At 44.9% G+C, this 25,000-nt stretch overlaps 1 protein-coding gene across 1 annotated transcript in view; it reads right to left on the bottom strand.

Annotated features, from left to right (window-relative positions):
* The window catches only part of LOC138371801 (uncharacterized), a 226,866-nt gene that overhangs the window by 152,654 nt on the left and 49,212 nt on the right, over positions 1-25,000 (bottom strand). The window contains exon 5 of the mRNA XM_069336826.1: positions 24,550-24,622. Within this exon, the coding sequence (XP_069192927.1) occupies positions 24,550-24,622 (73 nt within the window). The remainder of the gene's footprint in view (positions 1-24,549; positions 24,623-25,000) is intronic.

Genomic DNA, 25,000 nt, shown 5'->3' with positions numbered 1-25,000 from the left:
CTTTGTTATCTATATAAATAAAAATGGAAATGTTCGTTTGTTCAAAATCGCTAATCTCCGAAAGTTCTTTACCAATTGCTTTAAAATTTCACACAACGTTCCATTTACATTCGGCCAGGTTTTTATATGCATACTATATAGATGTCACGTATGTGACGGTAAAAAAAAAACATGGTTTTCTGAAAAACTGCGTTTTTCAGGTGTTTTTTCATGTGAGGAAAATCTTCGAAACCTCTTTACCGGTTGGACTGAAACTTTGATACAACGTTGCATTCGAATAGGCACGTCTTTTTATATATCTACTATATACTTGCCTCACTTGTAACAGGAAAAACATGTTTTTTTAAAAACAGCGCTCTCTGATGGACGTAAGAGCAACACACACTGTAATCTCCGAAAGTTCTTCACCGATTGCTTTGAAATTTTGACATAACTTTGCACTCGAATAGGCACGTGGTTTTATATACCTACTATATAGGTGCCACCTCTGTGACAGGTAAAATAATGCGTTTTTGAAAAACAGCGCCATCTGTTACACATAATAGCAACATTCACGCTATATTATATATATCTCGAATTCCATTTCAATGTTTCCGATTGCATTGATAAATTATATTTTCATAGATTTGGATTTATCATATATTTTATTGAGTTATTTTGTGTGACATTGTGTTGGAATTGAGCTGTGTTGTTAACCATACCGTTAATTTCGTGAGTATAAGTATAGATGTCACACCTGTGACAGGTAAAACTATGCTTTTCTTGAAAATCAGCGCCATCTGTTGCATGTAAGACCAACACACGTGCTATACTAAATATGTTACAATTCCATTTCAATGGTTCTGATTGTATTGATAAAATGAATTTTACATAGATTTTGAATTAATTATTTTGTGTGAATTGCGTTGGAATTGAGCTGTGTTGTTTACTAAACCGTTCATTTCGTAGGAATAGTTAATTTTTTTATTTGTTCATATTTTCATTCCATTTTTTAACAGTTTTTCTTATATTTCAGTGATGGGAACATCAGATCACTTGATGTTCCTAATTTTCTGATGGGAACATCAGACCATTTCGTAAGGCATCGGACAAGGGAGTGGGGAATGGTGGGGATGACGAGGGGACGGAAGTGAGAGAAGGTGGGGAGGACGAGGGGACAAGGGAGGGGGTAATGGTTGGGAAGGACGAGGGGACGGGGGAGTTTGGGATGGTGGGGACTAGGAGATGGGGGAAAGGAGAATTGTGGGGAGGACAAAGGGACAGGGGAGTGGGGCATGGTAGAAAGGAAGAGGGGATGGTGGAGTGGGGAATGGTGGGAGAACGAGGGGACGGTGAAGTGGGGAATGATTGGGAGGCCGATGATACGGGTGAGTGGGGAATGGTGGGGAGGACTGGGGGACAGAGAAGGTTGCAGTGGGTCAGCAACGCATATGCGTTGCTGAGCCACAGCAACGCGTGGCCGGGTACTGCTGGTTACCTAATAAATATTTAACGGCAAATTTTTTTTTATATATTTAGATATACAAACGAATGATTTTGTTATTTCAACAATAAAGAAACAAATTTAAGCGAAATAAAATTAAAATACAGTAATAACAATAAATGCTGTGTAAATAGTAACAATAATATTAAGATCAATATAATAATATGAATGATAATATAAGAAAATCCGTTGGAGCCGTGATGAGGGTTCGAACCTATGCGGTGGGTGTTCCCACGCGCACACCTTAGTCAACTAGATAACGACATGGTGTAAGGCTTGCGACCCGGAGTTCTACTGAACACACAAGGGCTAGGGGAGAGCCTTCGTGTGTTCAGTAGAGTTCCAGGTTACAATCCTTATACCATGTCATTGAATAAGGTATATAAAAAAAATGTAAATGTTCGGTTTGTTCAAACTCGATAATCTCAGAAACCGATTGCTTTGAAATTTTGACAAAACGTTGCATTCGCATACACGTGTGTTTAAATATACCTACTTTATAGATCTCACGTCTATGACCAGAATTTTTTTGTTTTAGCTGTATTTTTCATGTGAGGGAAATCTCCGCAACCTCTTTACCGATTGCTTTGAAATTTTGATGCAACATTGCAGTCAAATACGCGCCTGTTTGTGTATACCTACTTTATACATGTCACACCTGTGACCGATGAAAACCGCCGTTTTTTTAAAACTACGGTGTGGAGTGTTCAGTTGCATATATGCTTGGGGACCATTCAAACTTGTTCGCATTTGCGTTGCTCACGTGGCCCCACAAAGTGAGGTGATTCGATGAAATATCTATGCCCAAGTTTACCACCAAGTGCTGTCGGGATGTTGGGAAAATAGCCTCGTCTACCAACGTCTTTTGTACAGTCATGGGTGACAGTGAATGACAGACAGTCATTCACCCAATATATTATATTGGGGGAATATAAACCTGGATATGCATATGGAAATGTCAAGACACACAAGCCTGGAAACCCACTTCGGCCAATCATTATCCAGATACCCATACCCACGTACAGACTGGCGAAGCGACTCAACGGCCTGCTGGCTCCTTATGTTCCTTGCGCCTTCAGCCTGAAGTCTCCAAAGGAATTTGTTGGCTTACTGCGGGGCACACGGGCCACAGGGATAAGAGCCTCGTTGGACGTAGAATCGCTGTTTACCAACGTACCTGTGGACGAGACAATCGGGATGATAGCCGACAGAGTGTATCGTGATCCAGCCTGTACTCCTCTTGACATACCATAAAATATTCTGAGGAAACTACTCCAAGCTTGTACTAAAGAGGCACCCTTCTTGAGCCCGGATGGGCACATGTATAAGCAAGTAGAGGAGGATGGGGTCGCCATGGGTTCTCCCCTAGGTGTCCTGTTTGCAAACTTCTACATGGGTACCTTCGAGCAAAAAGTCTTAGTCGACATGAACTTGAAACCGGCCATATACTGCAGGTATGTTGACGACATTTTTACACAGGTACCTGATGTCAGACATCTGCAGGAGCTGAAGGAGGCATTTGAGCAGAGTTCCGTGTTGCGTTTCACTTACGAGTTGGAAAAGGATGGGAAGCTGCCCTTTCTAGATGTAACAGTCATGGAAAAGAGCGGAGGTTTCCACACTGCAGTCTACACTAAGGAAACGAACATAGGAATGTGCCTAAATGCCAACAGCGACTGCCCAGACAGGTACAAGAGGAGTGTTGTTAACGCATATGTCGACCGTGCTCTCAGCCATAGCTCAGAATGGAAGCAAGTCGACGAAGAACTCTGTAGGGTAAGGCAGGTCCTAGTCAACAACGGCTTCTCCAATGGTTTCGTCGAAGACATCATAAGAAGGAAAGTGAAACGCCATGCAACCTCTGAAGAGACAACTAACACAACACCTATACCCCCTATTAGACTATTTTACAGGAACTTCTTTTCCACAGCTCATAAAATGGAGGAAAGGGTCCTGAAAGATATTGTTAATAGAAACGTTATCCCTACAGACAAACATCAGAGGATGCAACTGACGATTTACTATAAAACCAGAAAAACGGCCAGCCTACTCATAAGAAACTCTCCAGACACAAAACAGAACGCTTTAAAAGAGACTAACGTCGTCTATGCCTTCAAATGCCCTCTTGGGGACTGTAAGCTCCAAAAAACCCAGTATATAGGCAAGACAACAACATCTCTTTCTAGGCGTTTAACGATGCATAAGCAACAGGGCTCCATTAAGGAACATATAATCTCTTCCCACAACCAAACCATCGCCAGAGAAATCCTAGTAAACAACACAGAAATCATCGATAGATACAGCGATAGCAGGCGGCTTGACATTTGCGAGGCACTACACATCAAGAAGTCAACACCAGCAATCAACAGCCAATTAATGCACAACTATATTCTACCCACCTCAAGATTCCGCTCCAATATAGAAGCATCAAGAAATATGGACCAATAGGCTTTCTACAAACACTTCTATTCAATACCCATTGTTTCGTGTTCTGTCTTGTGTTGATGAAATTAATACCCTATTAATACCACCTCTTGTTCTGTCTTGTGTTGATGAAATTAATACCCTATTAATGCCACCTCACCCCATCCACCTCACTCAAATGTAGATATAAAATCGGAGATGCGTAAGTTCTATTCAGTTGTGTATTTGTAAACTAAAGTCTTTGAAAATGTAATAAGTTTTACGAAACGCGCTCGTGTCGCGTCAGACTAGAAATAAAAATGAATTTTGGAGAATTGATTTTTGATTTACCTCCAACAGTGAAAAGAAATGTACGAAAGATTGAGAAAATTCGTGTTAGAATTATTAATCTTAGTTTTTCGGTCATATATAATAATATATGTCTACAGGAAAGACTGCTACCAAAATATACTAATATAAATATATATATATATATATATATATATATATATATATATATATATATATATATATATATATATATATAGCGCGAAATGGTTTAGTGAAGAAGAGAGTGATAAAAAGTAGAGAGAGTGGTGGAGGCTGTAGGCGATTAAGGGTGTGCATGTAAAGCTTCCCTCGACTCTTTCTTTAAACTCAAAATGGTACGAGTGTGTCAGCACTCCCACTCATCCTCACTCCCACCGTAACACTCTCCCATAATAACTTTTTACCATGTCTTCATCTAACTCTCTCAGTTCCTTGCAGCAAACTCCTCCTCCTCGTCTTTTCTCCCTACCTGACCCACCGTCGACTCTTGTACCATAATGACGGGCCCAGGACCTCTCTTCAACCCCTGTGGCCTTTTACCACAGCTAAGGAGCTGTGGTAGGAGGTTGAGGCGCTTCCTTTCCTCAGGAGCTGGAATTCTTATTTGTTCTGTGTGACTTGATTTTTCCCACAACTGGAATGCGACCTTCCCGTCCGTATCAAAGAGATAGCTCTCCCAACTAGCCTTTTTTCTTTCAGATTTCCTTTAACAAGTTTTCATAATGTAGATATTTCAACGAAGTGGAATGCCAAGTTAATTGGCATACCTCTGAAATTTCATCTCACACCTATACAGTAGAGAACTCTCTCGCAACTGTAAGCTCCGATCTGATATGCAAGAGGAAACGTCTCCCAAGAACTGCAACCCCAATTTTCAAGAGTATTGCTGGAGGCTAATCTTGGATTTCCTTTGTATGCTCTCTCAAACATTCTCCTCCAAGTATCCAGATCTCGTCTCCAACTGCTGGAGTCTTTACATTGCTCGTACACTGTGATTTTTCTATACTGAATGTAATCGCAACTTTCTTGGAAGGTCATAATAATATTTTCATGTGCATCTTTCATCTCAATGCAATTGATAAGAGATAGTTTTTGTTTTGCTTTTTATTGTTGCCGCCGGAGGAGGCTAGTTTATTGTGCCCCCCATACTCATCCTGTGAGCGGTAGCGCAAAAAGCATTACACAGGACACAAAAGGTCTGTATCAGACCTCAACTTAGATTATTACATAAACAATTTCATCTATCCTTCACACCTTATAATTCAATGTTAGCTAGTTACAGATAGTCGAGTTCGAAAATCCGGAGCTGAACGGACAGCTACAAGCTGGAGTCAGGCAACAATCTACTCACCCTACCCTTCGCCGCTCCCTACGATTAAGGGCGCTAGGTGAATCGTAGAGTGATGTGTACCCAAGAGTACCGTAGAGTGATGTGTACCCAAGAGTACCGTAGAGTGATGTGAATTTCTAGATTTCTCCTTGTAATATTACGGGCTCACTATAGCCCGTGCTACATGGACATTTCGTTATAAGTAGCTAAATCTGAATCAACAACAAAACAACCTTGTAAGCTCAGTATAGCAGTGTTAGTGTAACATAGTGTTCTCCTGAACATGTCACGTTGCTGACGAAACGTCGAAAACTGGAAAGATTAAGTGATCTAGGGTTTCTTCACCCTCCAGATGGTAGAAGATATTTGTGTAGAATGGAAAATATCAAAAAGATAATTACTAATTGTTATATTATATATATAAATAAACATTTTTGTTTGTCTAAATATATATATATATATATATATATATATATATATATATATATATATATATATATATATATATATATATATATATATATATATATATATATATATATCCTAAACCCTAGATTAAGTGATCTAGGGTTTCTTCACCCTCCAGATGGTAGAAGATATTTGTGTAGAATGGAAAATATCAAAAAGATAATTACTAATTGTTATATTATATATATAAATAAACATTTTTGTTTGTCTAAATATATATATATATATATCTGAAAACTCACACCCCAGAAGTGACTCGAACCCATACTCCCAGAAGCAACACAACTGGTATGTACAAGACGCCTTAATCCACTTGACCATCACGACCGGACAAAATGAGGTGATAGCCGAGGCTATTTGAACCACCCCACCGCCGGCACTCGGATAGTTATCTTGGGCATAGCATTTTACCAAATCACCTCATTCTTTGGGGCAACACGTGAGGAACACAAATGCGAACAAGCCTGAATGGTCCCCAGGACATATGCAACTGAAAACTCACACCCCAGAAGTGACTCGAACCCATACTCCCAGAAGCAACACAACTGGTATGTACAAGACGCCTTAATCCACTTGACCATCACGACCGGACAAAACCGGTGGGGAACCACCCCACCGGCGGTGGGGTGGTTCAAATAGCCTCGGCTATCACCTCATTTTGTCCGGTCGTGATGGTCAAGTGGATTAAGGCGTCTTGTACATACCAGTTGTGTTGCTTCTGGGAGTATGGGTTCGAGTCACTTCTGGGGTGTGAGTTTTCAGTTGCATATGTCCTGGGGACCATTCAGGCTTGTTCGCATATATATATATATATATATATATATATATATATATATATATATATATATATATATATATATATATATATATATATATATATATATATATATATATATATATATATATATATCCTAAACCCTAGATTAAGTGATCTAGGGTTTCTTCACCCTCCAGATGGTAGAAGATATTTGTGTAGAATGGAAAATATCAAAAAGATAATTACTAATTGTTATATTATATATATAAATAAACATTTTTGTTTGTCTAAATATATATATATATATATATATATATATATATATATATATATATATATATATATATATATACATATATATATATATATATGTATATATATATATATATATATATATATATATATATATATATATATATATATATATATATATATATATATATATATATATATATATATATATATATATATATATATAGGCTCTGAGACTATGGGCGCCTGGGGTAAATGTGCACTTAAGTTCCTGAAGGAGCTGGGCGAGGAAGTCATTGGGAAGACTAGAGACCCAAGAGCGGCCAGTTTTATGTTCCAGCGCCTCAGTGTCGCTGTTCAGAGGGGAAATGCGTGCTGTATCTTGGGTACGCACCCTACCCCCGAGGAGCTGGACGAGGTCTTCGAACACTGATTGGTATATTGTTATATAAGTGTGTGTTTTCTGTAAACTGTAGCATAGCAATAAAATCAAATAAAAAAAAAATAATAGGGGTGGTAGGAGAGGAAAAAATTAAAGTATTCAGTGAGAATCCAAAAGGTCTTCTCTGAACACTATTTATTTTCTTCTTCGAGGATGTGGGTCCCTTTCATTAAACCAGTGGTGGTACCCCCCTAAATATATATATATATATATATATATATATATATATATATATATATATATATATATATATATATATATATATATATACATATATATGTCGTACCTAGTAGCCAGAACTCACTTCTCAGCCTACTATTCAAGGCCCGATTTGCCTAATAAGCCAAGTTTTCCTGAATTAATATATTTACTATAATTTTTTTTTTTATGAAATGATAAAGCAACCCTTTTCTCTATGTATGAGGTCAATTTTTTTTTATTGGAGTTAAAATTAACGTAGATATATGATCGAACCTAACCAACCCTACCTAACCTAACCTAACCTATATTTATAGGTAAGGTTAGGTTAGGTAGCCAAAAAAAGCTAGGTTAGGTTAGGTTAGGTAGGTTAGGTAGACGAAAAAACTTTAATTCATGAAAACTTGGCTTATTAGGCAAATCGGGCCTTGAATAGTAGGCTGAGAAGTGCGTTCTGGCTATTAGGTACGACATATATATATATATATATATATATATATATATATATATATATATATATGTCGTACCTAGTAGCCAGAACGCACTTCTCAGCCTACTATGCATGACCCGATTTGCCTAATAAGCCAAGTTTTCCTGAAGTAATATATTTTCTCGAATTTTTTTCTTATGAAATGATAAAGCTACCCATTTCATTCTATATGAGGTCAATTTTTGTTTATTGGAGTTAAAATTAACGTAGATATATGACCGAACCTAACCAACCCTACCTAACCTAACCTAACCTATCTTTATAGGTTAGGTTAAGTTAGGTAGCCGAAAAAGTTAGGTTAGGTAAGGTTAGGTAGGTTAGGTAGTCGAAAAACAAATAATTCATGAAAACTTGGCTTATTAGGCAAATCGGGCCTTGTATAGTAGGCTGAGAAGTGCGTTCTGGCTACTAGGTACGACATATATATATATATATATATATATATATATATATATATATATATATATATATATATATATATATATATATATTTATATATATATATATATATATATATATATATATATATATATATATATATATATATTTATATATATATATATATATATATATATATATATTTATATATATATATATGTCGTACCTAGTAGCCAGAATGCACTTCTCAGCCTACTATGCAAGGCCCGATTTGCCTAATAAGCCAAGTTTTCCTGAATTAATATATTTTCTTTAATTTTTTTCTTATGAAATGATAAAGCTACCCATTTCCTAATGTATGAAGTCAATTTTTTTTATTGGAGTTAAAATTAACGTAGATATATGACAGAACCTAACCAACCCTACCTAACCTAACCTAACCTATCTTTATAGTTTAGGTTAGGTTAGGTAGCCGAAAAAGTTAGGTTAGGTTAGGTTAGGTAGGTTAGGTAGTCGAGAAACAATTAATTCATGAAAACTTGGCTTATTAGGCAAATCGGGCCTTGCATAGTAGGCTGAGAAGTGCGTTCTGGCTACTAGGTACGACACATATATATATATATATATATATATATATATATATATATATATATATATATATATATATATATATATATATATATATATATATAAATATATATATATATATATATATATATATATATATATATATATATATATATATATATATATATATATATATATATATATATATATATATATACATATATGCGAACAAGCCTGAATGGTCCCCAGGACTATATGCGAATGAAAACTCACACTCCAGAAGTGACTCGAACCCATACTCCCAGGAGCAACGCAACTGGTAACTACAGGGCGCCTTAATCCACTTGACCATCACGGCCGTCAAAAGGAAGTGATAGCCGAGGCTATTTGAGCCATTTCCCCGACGGCAACTCGGATGGTAATCTTGGGCATAGCATTTCACCAAATCACCTCATTCTTTGGGGCACACGTGAGGAACACAAATGCGAACAAGCCTGAATGGTCCCCAGGACTATATGCGAATGAAAACTCACACCCCAGAAGTGACTCGAACCCATACTCCCAGGAGCAACGCAACTGGTAACTACAGGGCGCCTTAATCCACTTGACCATCACGGCCGTCAAAAGGAAGTGATAGCCGAGGCTATTTGAGCCATTTCCCCGACGGCAACTCGGATGGTAATCTTGGGCATAGCATTTCACCAAATCACCTCATTCTTTGGGGCACACGTGAGGAACACAAATGCGAACAAGCCTGAATGGTCCCCAGGACTATATGCGAATGAAAACTCACACCCCAGAAGAGACTCGAACCCATACTCCCAGGAGCAATGCAACTGGTAACTACAGGGCGCCTTAATCCACTTGACCATCAGGGCCGTCAAAAGGAAGTGATAGCCGAGGCTATTTGAGCCACTTCCCCGACGGCAACTCGGATGGTAATCTTGGGCATAGCATTTCACCAAATCACCTCATTCTTTGGGGCACACGTGAGGAACACAAATGCGAACAAGCCTGAATGGTCCCCAGGACTATATGCGAATGAAAACTCACACCCCAGAAGTGACTCGAACCCATACTCCCAGGAGCAACGCAACTGGTAACTACAGGGCGCCTTAATCCACTTGACCATCACGGCCGTCAAAAGGAAGTGATAGCCGAGGCTATTTGAGCCATTTCCCCGACGGCAACTCGGATGGTAATCTTGGGCATAGCATTTCACCAAATCACCTCATTCTTTGGGGCACACGTGAGGAACACAAATGCGAACAAGCCTGAATGGTCCCCAGGACTATATGTGAATGAAAACTCACACCCCAGAAGTGACTCGAACCCATACTCCCAGGAGCAACGCAACTGGTAACTACAGGGCGCCTTAATCCACTTGACCATCACGGCCGTCAAAAGGAAGTGATAGCCGAGGCTATTTGAGCCACTTCCCCGACGGCAACTCGGATGGTAATCTTGGGCATAGCATTTCACCAAATCACCTCATTCTTTGGGGCACACATGAGGAACACAAATGCGAACAAGCCTGAATGGTCCCCAGGACTATATGCGAATGAAAACTCACACCCCAGAAGTGACTCGAACCCATACTCCCAGGAGCAACGCAACTGGTAACTACAGGGCGCCTTAATCAACTTGACCATCACGGCCGTCAAAAGGAAGTGATAGCCGAGGCTATTTGAGCCACTTCCCCGACGGCAACTCGGATGGTAATCTTGGGCATAGCATTTCACCAAATCACCTCATTCTTTGGGGCACACGTGAGGAACACAAATGCGAACAAGCCTGAATGGTCCCCAGGACTATACGCGAATGAAAATTCACACCCCAGAAGTGACTCGAACCCATACTCCCAGGAGCAACGCAACTGGTAACTACAGGGCGCCTTAATCCACTTGACCATCACGGCCGTCAAAAGGAAGTGATAGCCGAGGCTATTTGAGCCACTTCCCCGACGGCAACTCTGATGGTAATCTTGGCCATAGCATTTCACCAAATCACCTCTGAATGGTCCCCAGGATTATATGCGAATGAAAACGCAACTGGTAACTACAGGGCGCCTTAACAGGGCGCCTTGTTTTCATTCGCATATAGTCCTGGGGACCATTCAGGCTTGTTCGCATTTGTGTTCCTCATGTGTGCCCCAAAGAATGAGGTGATCTGGTGAAATGCTATGCCCAAGATTACCATCCAAGTTGCCGTCGGGGAAGTGGCTCAAATAGCCTCGGCTATCACTTCCTTTTGACAGCCGTGATGGTCAAGTGGATTAAGGCGCCCTGTAGTTACCAGTTGCGTTGCTCCTGGGAGTATGGGTTCGAGTCACTTCTGGGGTGTGAGTTTTCATTCGCATATAGTCCTGGGGACCATTCAGGCTTGTTCGCATTTGTGTTCCTTACGTGTGCCCCAAAGAATGAGGTGATTTGGTGAAATGCTATGCCCAAGATTACCATCCAAGTTGCCGTCGGGGAAGTGGCTCAAATAGCCTCGGCTATCACTTCCTTTTGACGGCCGTGATGGTCAAGTGGATTAAGGCGCCCTGTAGTTACCAGTTGCGTTGCTCCTGGGAGTATTAGTTCGAGTCACTTCTGGGGTGTGAGTTTTCATTCGCATATAGTCCTGGGGACCATTCAGGCTTGCTCGCATTTGTGTTCCTCACGTGTGCCCCAAAGAATGAGGTGATTTGGTGAAATGATATGCCCAAGATTACCATCCGAGTTGCCGTCGGGGAAGTGGCTCAAATAGCCTCGGCTATCACTTCCCTTTGACGGCCGTGATGGTCAAGTGGATTAAGGCGCCCTGTAGTTACCAGTTGCGTTGCTCCTGGGAGTATGGGTTCGAGTCACTTCTGGAGTGTGAGTTTTCATTCGCATATAGTCCTGGGGACCATTCAGGCTTGTTCGCATTTGTGTTCCTCACGTGTGCCCCAAAGAATGAGGTGAATTGGTGAAATGCTATGCACAAGATTGCCATCCGAGTTGCCGTCGGGGAAGTGGCACAAATAGCCTCGGCTATCACTTCCTTTTGACGGCCGTGATGGTCAAGGGGATTAAGGCGCCCTGTAGTTACCAGTTGCGTTGCTCCTGGGAGTATGGGTTCGAGTCACTTCTGGGGTGTGAGTTTTCATTCGCATATAGTCCTGGGGACCATTCAGGCTTGTTCGCATTTGTGTTCCTCACGTGTGCCCCAAAGAATGAGGTGATTTGGTGAAATGCTATGCCCAAGATTACCATCCGAGTTGCCGTCGGGGAAGTGGCTCAAATAGCCTCGGCTATCACTTCCTTTTGACGGCCGTGATGGTCAAGTGGATTAAGGCGCCCTGTAGTTACCAGTTGCGTTGCTCCTGGGAGTATGGGTTCGAGTCACTTCTGGGGTGTGAGTTTTCATTCGCATGTAGTCCTGGGGACCATTCAGGCTTGTTCGCATTTGTGTTCCTCACGTGTGCCCCAAAGAATGAGGTGATTTGGTGAAATGCTATGCCCAAGATTACCATCCTAGTTTGCCGTCGGGGAAGTGGCTCAAATAGCCTCAACTATCACTTCCTTTTGACAGCCGTGAGGGTCAAGTGGATTAAGGCGCCCTGTAGTTACCAGTTGCGTTGCTCCTGGGAGTATGGGTTCGAGTCACTTCTGGGGTGTGAGTTTTCATTCGCATATAGTCCTGGGGACCATTCAGGCTTGTTCGCATTTGTGTTCCTCACGTGTGCCCCAAAGACTGAGGTGATTTGGTGAAATGCTATGCCCAAGATTACCATCCGAGTTGCTGTCGGGGAAGTGGCTCAAATAGCCTCGGCTATCACTTCCTTTTGATGGCCGTGATGGTCAAGTGGATTAAGGCGCCCTGTAGTTACCAGTTGCGTTGCTCCTGGGAGTACGGGTTCGAGTCACTTCTGGGGTGTGAGTTTTCATTCGCATATAGTCCTGGGGACCATTCAGGCTTGTTCGCATTTGTGTTCCTCACGTGTGCCCCAAAGAATGTGATTTGGTGAAATGCTATGCCCAAGATTACCATCCGAGTTGCCGTCGGGGAAGTGGCTCAAATAGCCTCGGCTATCACTTCCTTTTGACGGCCGTGATGGTCAAGTGGATTAAGATGCCCTGTAGTTACCAGTTGCGTTGCTCCTGGGAGTATGGGTTCGAGTCACTTTTGGGGTGTGAGTTTTCATTCGCATATAGTCCTGGAGACCATTCCGGCTTGTTCGCATTTGTGTTCCTCACGTGTGCCCCAAAGAATGAGGTGATTTGGTGAAATGCTGTGCCCAAGATTACCATCCGAGTTGCCGTCGGGGAAGTGGCTCAAATAGCCTCGGCTATCACTTCCTTTTGACGGCCGTGATGGTCAAGTAAATTAAGGCGCCCTGTAGTTACCAGTTGCGTTGCTCCTGGGAGTATGGGTTCGAGTCACTTCTGGGGTGTGAGTTTTCATTCGCATATAGTCCTGGGGACCATTCAGGCTTGTTCGCATTTGTGTTCCTCACGTGTGCCCCAAAGAATGAGGTGATTTGGTGAAATGCTATGCCCAAGATTACCATCCGAGTTGCCGTCGGGGAAGTGGCTCAAATAGCCTCGGCTATCACTTCCTTTTGACGGCCGTGATGGTCAAGTGGATTAAGGCGCCCTGTAGTTACCAGTTGCGTTGCTCCTGGGAGTATGGGTTCGAGTCACTTCTGGGGTGTGAGTTTTCATTCGCATATAGTCCTGGGGACCATTCAGGCTTGTTCGCATTTGTGTTCCTTACGTGTGCCCCAAAGAATGAGGTGATTTGGTGAAATGCTATGCCCAAGATTACCATCCAAGTTGCCGTCGGGGAAGTGGCTCAAATAGCCTCGGCTATCACTTCCTTTTGACGGCCATGATGGTCAAGTGGATTAAGGCGCCCTGTAGTTACCAGTTGCGTTGCTCCTGGGAGTATGGGTTCGAGTCACTTCTGGGGTGTGAGTTTTCATTCGCATATAGTCCTGGGGACCATTCAAGCTTGCTCGCATTTGTGTTCCTCACGTGTGCCCCAAAGAATGAGGTGATTTGGTGAAATGATATGCCCAAGATTACCATCCAAGTTGCCGTCGGGGAAGTGGCACAAATAGCCTCGGCTATCACTTCCTTTTGACGGCCGTGATGGTCAAGTGGATTAAGGTGCCCTGTAGTTACCAGTTGCGTTGCTCCTGGGAGTATGGGTTCGAGTCACTTCTGGGGTGTGAGTTTTTATTCGCATATAGTCCTGGGGACCATTCAGGCTTGTTCGCATTTGTGTTCCTCACGTGTGCCCCAAAGAATGAGGTGATTTGGTGAAATGCTATGCCCAAGATTATTATCCGAGTTGCCGTCGGGGTAGTGGCTCAAATAGCCTCGGCTATCACTTCCTTTCGACGGCCGTGATGGTCAAGTGGATTAAGGCGCCCTGTAGTTACCAGTTGCGTTGCTCCTGGGAGTATGGGTTCGAGTCACTTCTGGGGTGTGAGTTTTCATTCGCATATAGTCCTGGGGACCATTCAGGCTTGTTCGCATTTGTGTTCCTCACGTGTGCCCCAAAGAATGAGGTGATTTGGTGAAATGCTATGCCCAAGATTACCATCCGAGTTGCCGTCGGGGAAGTGGCTCAAATAGCCTCGGCTATCACTTCCTTTTGACGGCCGTGATGGTCAAGTGGATTAAGACGCCCTGTAGTTACCAGTTGCGTTGCTCCTGGGAGTATGGGTTCGAGTCACTTCTGGGGTGTGAGTTTTCATTCGCATATAGTCCTGGAGACCATTCCGGCTTGTTGTTCGCATTTGTGTTCCTCACGTGTGCCCCAAAGAATGAGGTGATTTGGTGAAATGCTGGGCCCAAGATTACCATCCGAGTTGCCGTCGGGGAAGTGGCTCAAATAGCCTCGGCTATCACTTCCTTTTGACGGCCGTGATGGTCAAGTAAATTAAGGCGCCCTGTAGTTACCAGTTGCGTTGCTCCTGGGAGTATGTGTTCGAGTCACTTCTGGGGTGTGAGTTTTCATTCGCATATAGTCCTGGGGACCATTCAGGCTTGTTCGCATTTGTGTTCCTTACGTGTGCCCCAAAGAATGAGGTGATTTGGTGAAATGCTATGCCCAAGATTACCATCCAAGTTGCCGTCGGGGAAGTGGCTCAAATAGCCTCGGCTATCACTTCCTTTTGACGGCCATGATGGTCAAGTGGATTAAGGCGCCCTGTAGTTACCAGTTGCGTTGCTCCTGGAAGTATGGGTTCGAGTCACTTCTGGGGTGTGAGTTTTCATTCGCATATAGTCCTGGAGACCATTCCGGCTTGTTGTTTGCATTTGTGTTCCTCACGTGTGCCCCAAAGAATGAGGTGATTTGGTGAAATGCTGGGCCCAAGATTACCATCCGAGTTGCCGTCGGGGAAGTGGCTCAAATAGCCTCGGCTATCACTTCCTTTTGACGGCCGTGATGGTCAAGTAAATTAAGGCGCCCTGTAGTTACCAGTTGCGTTGCTCCTGGGAGTATGGGTTCGAGTCACTTCTGGGGTGTGAGTTTTCATTCGCATATAGTCCTGGGGACCATTCAGGCTTGTTCGCATTTGTGTTCGTCACGTGTGCCCCAAAGAATGAGGTGATTTGGTGAAATGCAATGCCCAAGATTACCATCCGAGTTGCCGTCGGGGAAGTGGCTCAAATAGCCTCGGCTATCACTTCCTTTTGACGGCCGTGATGGTGAAGTGGATTAAGGCGCCCTGTAGTTACCAGTTGCGTTGCTCCTGGGAGTATGGGTTCGAGTCACTTCTGGGGTGTGAGTTTTCATTCGCATATAGTCCTGGGGACCATTCAGGCTTGTTCGCATTTGTGTTTCTCACGTGTGCCCCAAAGAATGAGGTGATTTGGTGAAATGCTATGCCCAAGATTACCATCCGAGTTTGCCGTCGGGGAAGTGGCTCAAATAGCCTCGGCTATCACTTCCTTTTGACGGCCGTGATGGTCAAGTGGATTAAGGCGCCCTGTAGTTACCAGTTGCGTTGCTCCTGGGAGTATGGGTTCGAGTCACTTCTGGGGTGTGAGTTTTCATTCGCATATAGTCCTGGGGACCATTCAGGCTTGTTCGCATTTGTGTTCCTCACGTGTGCCCCAAAGAATGAGGTAATTTGGTGAAATGCTATGCCCAAGATTACCATCCGAGTTGCCGTCGGGGAAGTGGCTCAAATAGCCTCGGCTATCACTTCCTTTTGACGGCCGTGATGGTCAAGTGGATTAAGGCGCCCTGTAGTTACCAGTTGCGTTGCTCCTGGGAGTATGGGTTCGAGTCACTTCTGGGGTGTGAGTTTTCATTCGCATGTAGTCCTGGGGACCATTCAGGCTTGTTCGCATTTGTGTTCCTCACGTGTGCCCCAAAGAATGAGGTGATTTGGTGAAATGCTATGCCCAAGATTGCCATCCGAGTTGCCTTCGGGGAAGTGGCACAAATAGCCTCGGCTATCACTTCCTTTTGACGGCCGTGATGGTCAAGTGGATTAAGGCGCCCTGTAGTTACCAGTTGCGTTGCTCCTGGGAGTATGGGTTCGAGTCACTTCTGGGGTGTGAGTTTTCATTCGCATATAGTCCTGGGGACCATTCAGGCTTGTTCGCATTTGTGTTCCTTACGTGTGCCCCAAAGAATGAGGTGATTTGGTGAAATGCTATGCCCAAGATTACCATCCAAGTTGCCGTCGGGGAAGTGGCTCAAATAGCCTCGGCTATCACTTCCTTTTGACAGCCATGATGGTCAAGTGGATTAAGGCGCCCTGTAGTTACCAGTTGCGTTGCTCCTGGAAGTATGGGTTCGAGTCACTTCTGGGGTGTGAGTTTTCATTCGCATATAGTCCTGGAGACCATTCCAGCTTGTTGTTTGCATTTGTGTTCCTCACGTGTGCCCCAAAGAATGAGGTGATTTGGTGAAATACTGGGCCCAAGATTACCATCCGAGTTGCCGTCGGGGAAGTGGCTCAAATAGCCTCGGCTATCACTTCCTTTTGACGGCCGTGATGGTCAAGTAAATTAAGGCGCCCTGTAGTTACCAGTTGCGTTGCTCCTGGGAGTATGGGTTCGAGTCACTTCTGGGGTGTGAGTTTTCATTCGCATATAGTCCTGGGGACCATTCAGGCTTGTTCGCATTTGTGTTCGTCACGTGTGCCCCAAAGAATGAGGTGATTTGGTGAAATGCTATGCCCAAGATTACCATCCGAGTTGCCGTCGGGGAAGTGGCTCAAATAGCCTCGGCTATCACTTCCTTTTGACGGCCGTGATGGTCAAGTGGATTAAGGCGCCCTGTAGTTACCAGTTGCGTTGCTCCTGGGAGTATGGGTTCGAGTCACTTCTGGGGTGTGAGTTTTCATTCGCATATAGTCCTGGGGACCATTCAGGCTTGTTCGCATTTGTGTTTCTCACGTGTGCCCCAAAGAATGAGGTGATTTGGTGAAATGCTATGCCCAAGATTACCATCCGAGTTTGCCGTCGGGGAAGTGGCTCAAATAGCCTCGGCTATCACTTCCTTTTGACGGCCGTGATGGTCAAGTGGATTAAGGCGCCCTGTAGTTACCAGTTGCGTTGCTCCTGGGAGTATGTGTTCGAGTCACTTCTGGGGTGTGAGTTTTCATTCGCATATAGTCCTGGGGACCATTCAGGCTTGTTCGCATTTGTGTTCCTTACGTGTGCCCCAAAGAATGAGGTGATTTGGTGAAATGCTATGCCCAAGATTACCATCCAAGTTGCCGTCGGGGAAGTGGCTCAAATAGCCTCGGCTATCACTTCCTTTTGACGGCCATGATGGTCAAGTGGATTAAGGCGCCCTGTAGTTACCAGTTGCGTTGCTCCTGGAAGTATGGGTTCGAGTCACTTCTGGGGTGTGAGTTTTCATTCGCATATAGTCCTGGAGACCATTCCGGCTTGTTGTTTGCATTTGTGTTCCTCACGTGTGCCCCAAAGAATGAGGTGATTTGGTGAAATGCTGGGCCCAAGATTACCATCCGAGTTGCCGTCGGGGAAGTGGCTCAAATAGCCTCGGCTATCACTTCCTTTTGACGGCCGTGATGGTCAAGTAAATTAAGGCGCCCTGTAGTTACCAGTTGCGTTGCTCCTGGGAGTATGGGTTCGAGTCACTTCTGGGGTGTGAGTTTTCATTCGCATATAGTCCTGGGGACCATTCAGGCTTGTTCGCATTTGTGTTCGTCACGTGTGCCCCAAAGAATGAGGTGATTTGGTGAAATGCAATGCCCAAGATTACCATCCGAGTTGCCGTCGGGGAAGTGGCTCAAATAGCCTCGGCTATCACTTCCTTTTGACGGCCGTGATGGTGAAGTGGATTAAGGCGCCCTGTAGTTACCAGTTGCGTTGCTCCTGGGAGTATGGGTTCGAGTCACTTCTGGGGTGTGAGTTTTCATTCGCATATAGTCCTGGGGACCATTCAGGCTTGTTCGCATTTGTGTTTCTCACGTGTGCCCCAAAGAATGAGGTGATTTGGTGAAATGCTATGCCCAAGATTACCATCCGAGTTTGCCGTCGGGGAAGTGGCTCAAATAGCCTCGGCTATCACTTCCTTTTGACGGCCGTGATGGTCAAGTGGATTAAGGCGCCCTGTAGTTACCAGTTGCGTTGCTCCTGGGAGTATGGGTTCGAGTCACTTCTGGGGTGTGAGTTTTCATTCGCATATAGTCCTGGGGACCATTCAGGCTTGTTCGCATTTGTGTTCCTCACGTGTGCCCCAAAGAATGAGGTAATTTGGTGAAATGCTATGCCCAAGATTACCATCCGAGTTGCCGTCGGGGAAGTGGCTCAAATAGCCTCGGCTATCACTTCCTTTTGACGGCCGTGATGGTCAAGTGGATTAAGGCGCCCTGTAGTTACCAGTTGCGTTGCTCCTGGGAGTATGGGTTCGAGTCACTTCTGGGGTGTGAGTTTTCATTCGCATGTAGTCCTGGGGACCATTCAGGCTTGTTCGCATTTGTGTTCCTCACGTGTGCCCCAAAGAATGAGGTGATTTGGTGAAATGCTATGCCCAAGATTGCCATCCGAGTTGCCTTCGGGGAAGTGGCACAAATAGCCTCGGCTATCACTTCCTTTTGACGGCCGTGATGGTCAAGTGGATTAAGGCGCCCTGTAGTTACCAGTTGCGTTGCTCCTGGGAGTATGGGTTCGAGTCACTTCTGGGGTGTGAGTTTTCATTCGCATATAGTCCTGGGGACCATTCAGGCTTGTTCGCATTTGTGTTCCTTACGTGTGCCCCAAAGAATGAGGTGATTTGGTGAAATGCTATGCCCAAGATTACCATCCAAGTTGCCGTCGGGGAAGTGGCTCAAATAGCCTCGGCTATCACTTCCTTTTGACAGCCATGATGGTCAAGTGGATTAAGGCGCCCTGTAGTTACCAGTTGCGTTGCTCCTGGAAGTATGGGTTCGAGTCACTTCTGGGGTGTGAGTTTTCATTCGCATATAGTCCTGGAGACCATTCCAGCTTGTTGTTTGCATTTGTGTTCCTCACGTGTGCCCCAAAGAATGAGGTGATTTGGTGAAATACTGGGCCCAAGATTACCATCCGAGTTGCCGTCGGGGAAGTGGCTCAAATAGCCTCGGCTATCACTTCCTTTTGACGGCCGTGATGGTCAAGTAAATTAAGGCGCCCTGTAGTTACCAGTTGCGTTGCTCCTGGGAGTATGGGTTCGAGTCACTTCTGGGGTGTGAGTTTTCATTCGCATATAGTCCTGGGGACCATTCAGGCTTGTTCGCATTTGTGTTCGTCACGTGTGCCCCAAAGAATGAGGTGATTTGGTGAAATGCTATGCCCAAGATTACCATCCGAGTTGCCGTCGGGGAAGTGGCTCAAATAGCCTCGGCTATCACTTCCTTTTGACGGCCGTGATGGTCAAGTGGATTAAGGCGCCCTGTAGTTACCAGTTGCGTTGCTCCTGGGAGTATGGGTTCGAGTCACTTCTGGGGTGTGAGTTTTCATTCGCATATAGTCCTGGGGACCATTCAGGCTTGTTCGCATTTGTGTTTCTCACGTGTGCCCCAAAGAATGAGGTGATTTGGTGAAATGCTATGCCCAAGATTACCATCCGAGTTTGCCGTCGGGGAAGTGGCTCAAATAGCCTCGGCTATCACTTCCTTTTGACGGCCGTGATGGTCAAGTGGATTAAGGCGCCCTGTAGTTACCAGTTGCGTTGCTCCTGGGAGTATGGGTTCGAGTCACTTCTGGGGTGTGAGTTTTCATTCGCATATCGTCCTGGGGACCATTCAGGCTTGTTCGCATTTGTGTTCCTCACGTGTGCCCCAAAGAATGAGGTAATTTGGTGAAATGCTATGCTCAAGATTACCATCCGAGTTGCCGTCGGGGAAGTGGCTCAAATAGCCTCGGCTATCACTTCCTTTTGACGGCCGTGATGGTCAAGTGGATTAAGGCGCCCTGTAGTTACCAGTTGCGTTGCTCCTGGGAGTATGGGTTCGAGTCACTTCTGGGGTGTGAGTTTTCATTCGCATGTAGTCCTGGGGACCATTCAGGCTTGTTCGCATTTGTGTTCCTCACGTGTGCCCCAAAGAATGAGGTGATTTGGTGAAATGCTATGCCCAAGATTACCATCCGAGTTTGCCGTCGGGGAAGTGGCTCAAATAGCCTCGGCTATCACTTCCTTTTGACAGCCGTGAGGGTCAAGTGGATTAAGGCGCCCTGTAGTTACCAGTTGCGTTGCTCCTGGGAGTATGGGTTCGAGTCACTTCTGGGGTGTGAGTTTTCATTCGCATATAGTCCTGGGGACCATTCAGGCTTGTTCGCATTTGTGTTCCTCACGTGTGCCCCAAAGACTGAGGTGATTTGGTGAAATGCTATGCCCAAGATTACCATCCGAGTTGCTGTCGGGGAAGTGGCTCAAATAGCCTCGGCTATCACTTCCTTTCGACGGCCGTGATGGTCAAGTGGATTAAGGCGCCCTGTAGTTACCAGTTGCGTTGCTCCTGGGAGTATGGGTTCGAGTCACTTCTGGGGTGTGAGTTTTCATTCGCATATAGTCCTGGGGACCATTCAGGCTTGTTCGCATTTGTGTTCCTCACGTGTGCCCCAAAGAATGAGGTGATTTGGTGAAATGCTATGCCCAAGATTACCATCCGAGTTGCCGTCGGGGAAGTGGCTCAAATAGCCTCGGCTATCACTTCCTTTTGACGGCCGTGATGGTCAAGTGGATTAAGACGCCCTGTAGTTACCAGTTGCGTTGCTCCTGGGAGTATGGGTTCGAGTCACTTCTGGGGTGTGAGTTTTCATTCGCATATAGTCCTGGAGACCATTCCGGCTTGTTCGCATTTGTGTTCCTCACGTGTGCCCCAAAGAATGAGGTGATTTGGTGAAATGCTGTGCCCAAGATTACCATCCGAGTTGCCGTCGGGGAAGTGGCTCAAATAGCCTCGGCTATCACTTCCTTTTGACGGCCGTGATGGTCTAGTAAATTAAGGCGCCCTGTAGTTACCAGTTGCGTTGCTCCTGGGAGTATGGGTTCGAGTCACTTCTGGGGTGTGAGTTTTCATTCGCATATAGTCCGGGGGACCATTCAGGCTTGTTCGCATTTGTGTTCCTCACGTGTGCCCCAAAGAATGAGGTGATTTGGTGAAATGCTATGCCCAAGATTACCATCCGAGTTGCCGTCGGGGAAGTGGCTCAAATAGCCTCGGCTATCACTTCCTTTTGACGGCCGTGATGGTCAAGTGGATTAAGGCGCCCTGTAGTTACCAGTTGCGTTGCTCCTGGGAGTATGGGTTCGAGTCACTTCTGGGGTGTGAGTTTTCATTCGCATATAGTCCTGGGGACCATTCAGGCTTGTTCGCATTTGTGTTTCTCACGTGTGCCCCAAAGAATGAGGTGATTTGGTGAAATGCTATGCCCAAGATTACCATCCGAGTTTGCCGTCGGGGAAGTGGCTCAAATAGCCTCGGCTATCACTTCCTTTTGACGGCCGTGATGGTCAAGTGGATTAAGGCGCCCTGTAGTTACCAGTTGCGTTGCTCCTGGGAGTATGGGTTCGAGTCACTTCTGGGGTGTGAGTTTTCATTCGCATATAGTCCTGGGGACCATTCAGGCTTGTTCGCATTTGTGTTCCTCACGTGTGCCCCAAAGAATGAGGTAATTTGGTGAAATGCTATGCCCATGATTACCATCCGAGTTGCCGTCGGGGAAGTGGCTCAAATAGCCTCGGCTATCACTTCCTTTTGACAGCCGTGATGGTCAAGTGGATTAAGGCGCCCTGTAGTTACCAGTTGCGTTGCTCCTGGGAGTATGGGTTCGAGTCACTTCTGGGGTGTGAGTTTTCATTCGCATATAGTCCTGGGGACCATTCAGGCTTGTTCGCATTTGTATTCCTCACGTGTGCCCCAAAGAATGAGGTGATTTGGTGAAATGCTATGCCCAAGATTACCATCCGAGTTGCCGTCGGGGAAGTGGCTCAAATAGCCTCGGCTATCACTTCCTTTTGACGGCTGTGATGGTCAAGTGGATTAAGGCGCCCTGTAGTTACCAGTTGCATTGCTCCTGGGAGTATGGGTTCGAGTCACTTCCGGGGTGTGAGTTTTCATTCGCATATAGTCCTGGGGACCATTCAGGCTTGTTCGCATTTGTGTTCCTCACGTGTGCCCCAAAGAATGAGGTGATATGGTGAAATGCTATGCCTAAGATTACCATCCGAGTTGCCGTCGGGGAAGTGGCTCAAATAGCCTCGGCTATCACTTCCTTTTGACGGCCGTGATGGTCAAGTGGATTAAGGCGCCCTGTAGTTACCAGTTGCGTTGCTCCTGGGAGTATGGGTTCGAGTCACTTCTGGGGTGTGAGTATTCATTCGCATATAGTCCTGGGGACCATTCAGGCTTGTTCGCATTTGTGTTCCTCACGTGTGCCCCAAAGAATGAGGTGATTTGGTGAAATGCTATGCCCAAGATTACCATCCGAGTTGCCGTCGGGGAAGTGGCTCAAATAGCCTCGTCTATCACTTCCTTTTGACGGCCGTGATGGTCAAGTGGATTTAGGCGCCCTGTAGTTACCAGTTGCGTTGCTCCTGGGAGTATGGGTTCGAGTCACTTCTGGGGTGTGAGTTTTCATTCGCATATATTCCTGGGGACCATTCAGGCTTGTTCGCATTTGTGTTTCTCACGTGTGCCCCAAAGAATGAGGTGATTTGGTGAAATGCTATGCCCAAGATTACCATCCGAATTTGCCGTCGGGGAAGTGGCTCAAATAGCCTCGGCTATCACTTCCTTTTGACGGCCGTGATGGTCAAGTGGATTAAGGCGCCCTGTAGTTACCAGTTGCGTTGCTCCTGGGAGTATGGGTTCGAGTCACTTATGGGGTGTGAGTTTTCATTCGCATATAGTCCTGGGGACCATTCAGGCTTGTTCGCATTTGTGTTCCTCACGTGTGCCCCAAAGAATGAGATGATTTCGTGAAATGCTATGCCCAAGATTACCATCCGAGTTGCCGTCGGGGAAGTGGCTCAAATAGCCTCGGCTATCACTTCCTTTTGACGGCCGTGATGGTCAAGTGGATTAAGGCGCCCTGTAGTTACCAGTTGTGTTGCTCCTGGGAGTATGGGTTCGAGTCACTTCTGGGGTGTGAGTTTTCATTCGCATATAGTCCTGGGGACCATTCAGGCTTGTTCGCATTTGTGTTCCTCACGTGTGCCCCAAAGAATGAGGTGATTTGGTGAAATGCTATGCCCAAGATTACCATCCGAGTTGCCGTCAGGGAAGTGGCTCAAATAGCCTCGGCTATCACTTCCTTATGACGGCCGTGATGGTCAAGTGGATTAAGGCGCCCTGTAGTTACCAGTTTCGTTGCTCCTGGGAGTATGGGTTCGAGTCACTTCTGGGGTGTGAGTTTTCATTCGCATATAGTCCTGGGGACCATTCAGGCTTGTTCGCATTTGTGTTCCTCACGTGTGCCCCAAAGAATGAGGTGATTTGGTGAAATGCTATACCCAAGATTACCATCCGAGTTGCCGTCGGGGAAGTGGCTCAAATAGCCTCGGCTATCACTTCCTTTTGACGGCCGTGATGGTCAAGTGGATTAAGGCGCCCTGTAGTTACCAGTTGCGTTGCTCCTGGGAGTATGGGTTCGAGTCACTTCTGGGGTGTGAGTTTTCATTCATATATATATATATATATATATATATATATATATATATATATATATATATATATATATATATATATATATATATATATATATATATATATATATATATATATATATATATATATAGAGAGAGAGAGAGAGAGAGAGAGAGAGAGACAAAAATGTTTCCCTTCCACATTTAGGTTTAATAAATCAAATCGAATCCATTTTCTAAACAATTATACAATGCAATACACATCCGGGTATCAAGATTTTCCTAACGAACAAAATGTCAACTTACCAGCCGAGAGAAGGTTGAATCTCTTCCATAAAAAGAGGCAACAATAACAAAAGAGCTGCTGGCTTACCTGGGGTGTCCCTGGAGGAGGGGCTGTCCTCACCTCTGCTGTGTACCGGCACCATCTCCTTGTTCAGCTTGACCTGTGGCACAGAGAAGCACAGAGTCACAGACGATCAAGGTCTCGTAACACAGCAGTGTAGCGCCTTGTGAACGACCTTGGCAAAGGATAGGAATTGACAACCCAAAAATGACATGTGTTTATTCTTTAACTTATATTGGGCTTTACGTAATTATTATTATTATTTGTTCTGTTAGGATTGGTTTAGTTGCAGCTGTGTATATTGTAACGGAGCCTGTCTTGTCACAGGCTCCGTTACAACTGTCTTCTCACAGTTACTGTGTATATCACACTGGTGCTTCTCACAGTTACTGTGTATATCACGCTGGTCTTCTCACAGTTACTGTGTTTATCACGCTGGTCTTCTCACAGTTACTGTGTATATCACGCTGGTCTTCTC

This window comes from Procambarus clarkii, chromosome 36, assembly GCF_040958095.1.
Source record: "Procambarus clarkii isolate CNS0578487 chromosome 36, FALCON_Pclarkii_2.0, whole genome shotgun sequence".
Lineage (NCBI taxonomy): Eukaryota > Metazoa > Arthropoda > Malacostraca > Decapoda > Cambaridae > Procambarus > Procambarus clarkii.
This window is presented reverse-complemented; position numbering and strand designations above follow the sequence as displayed.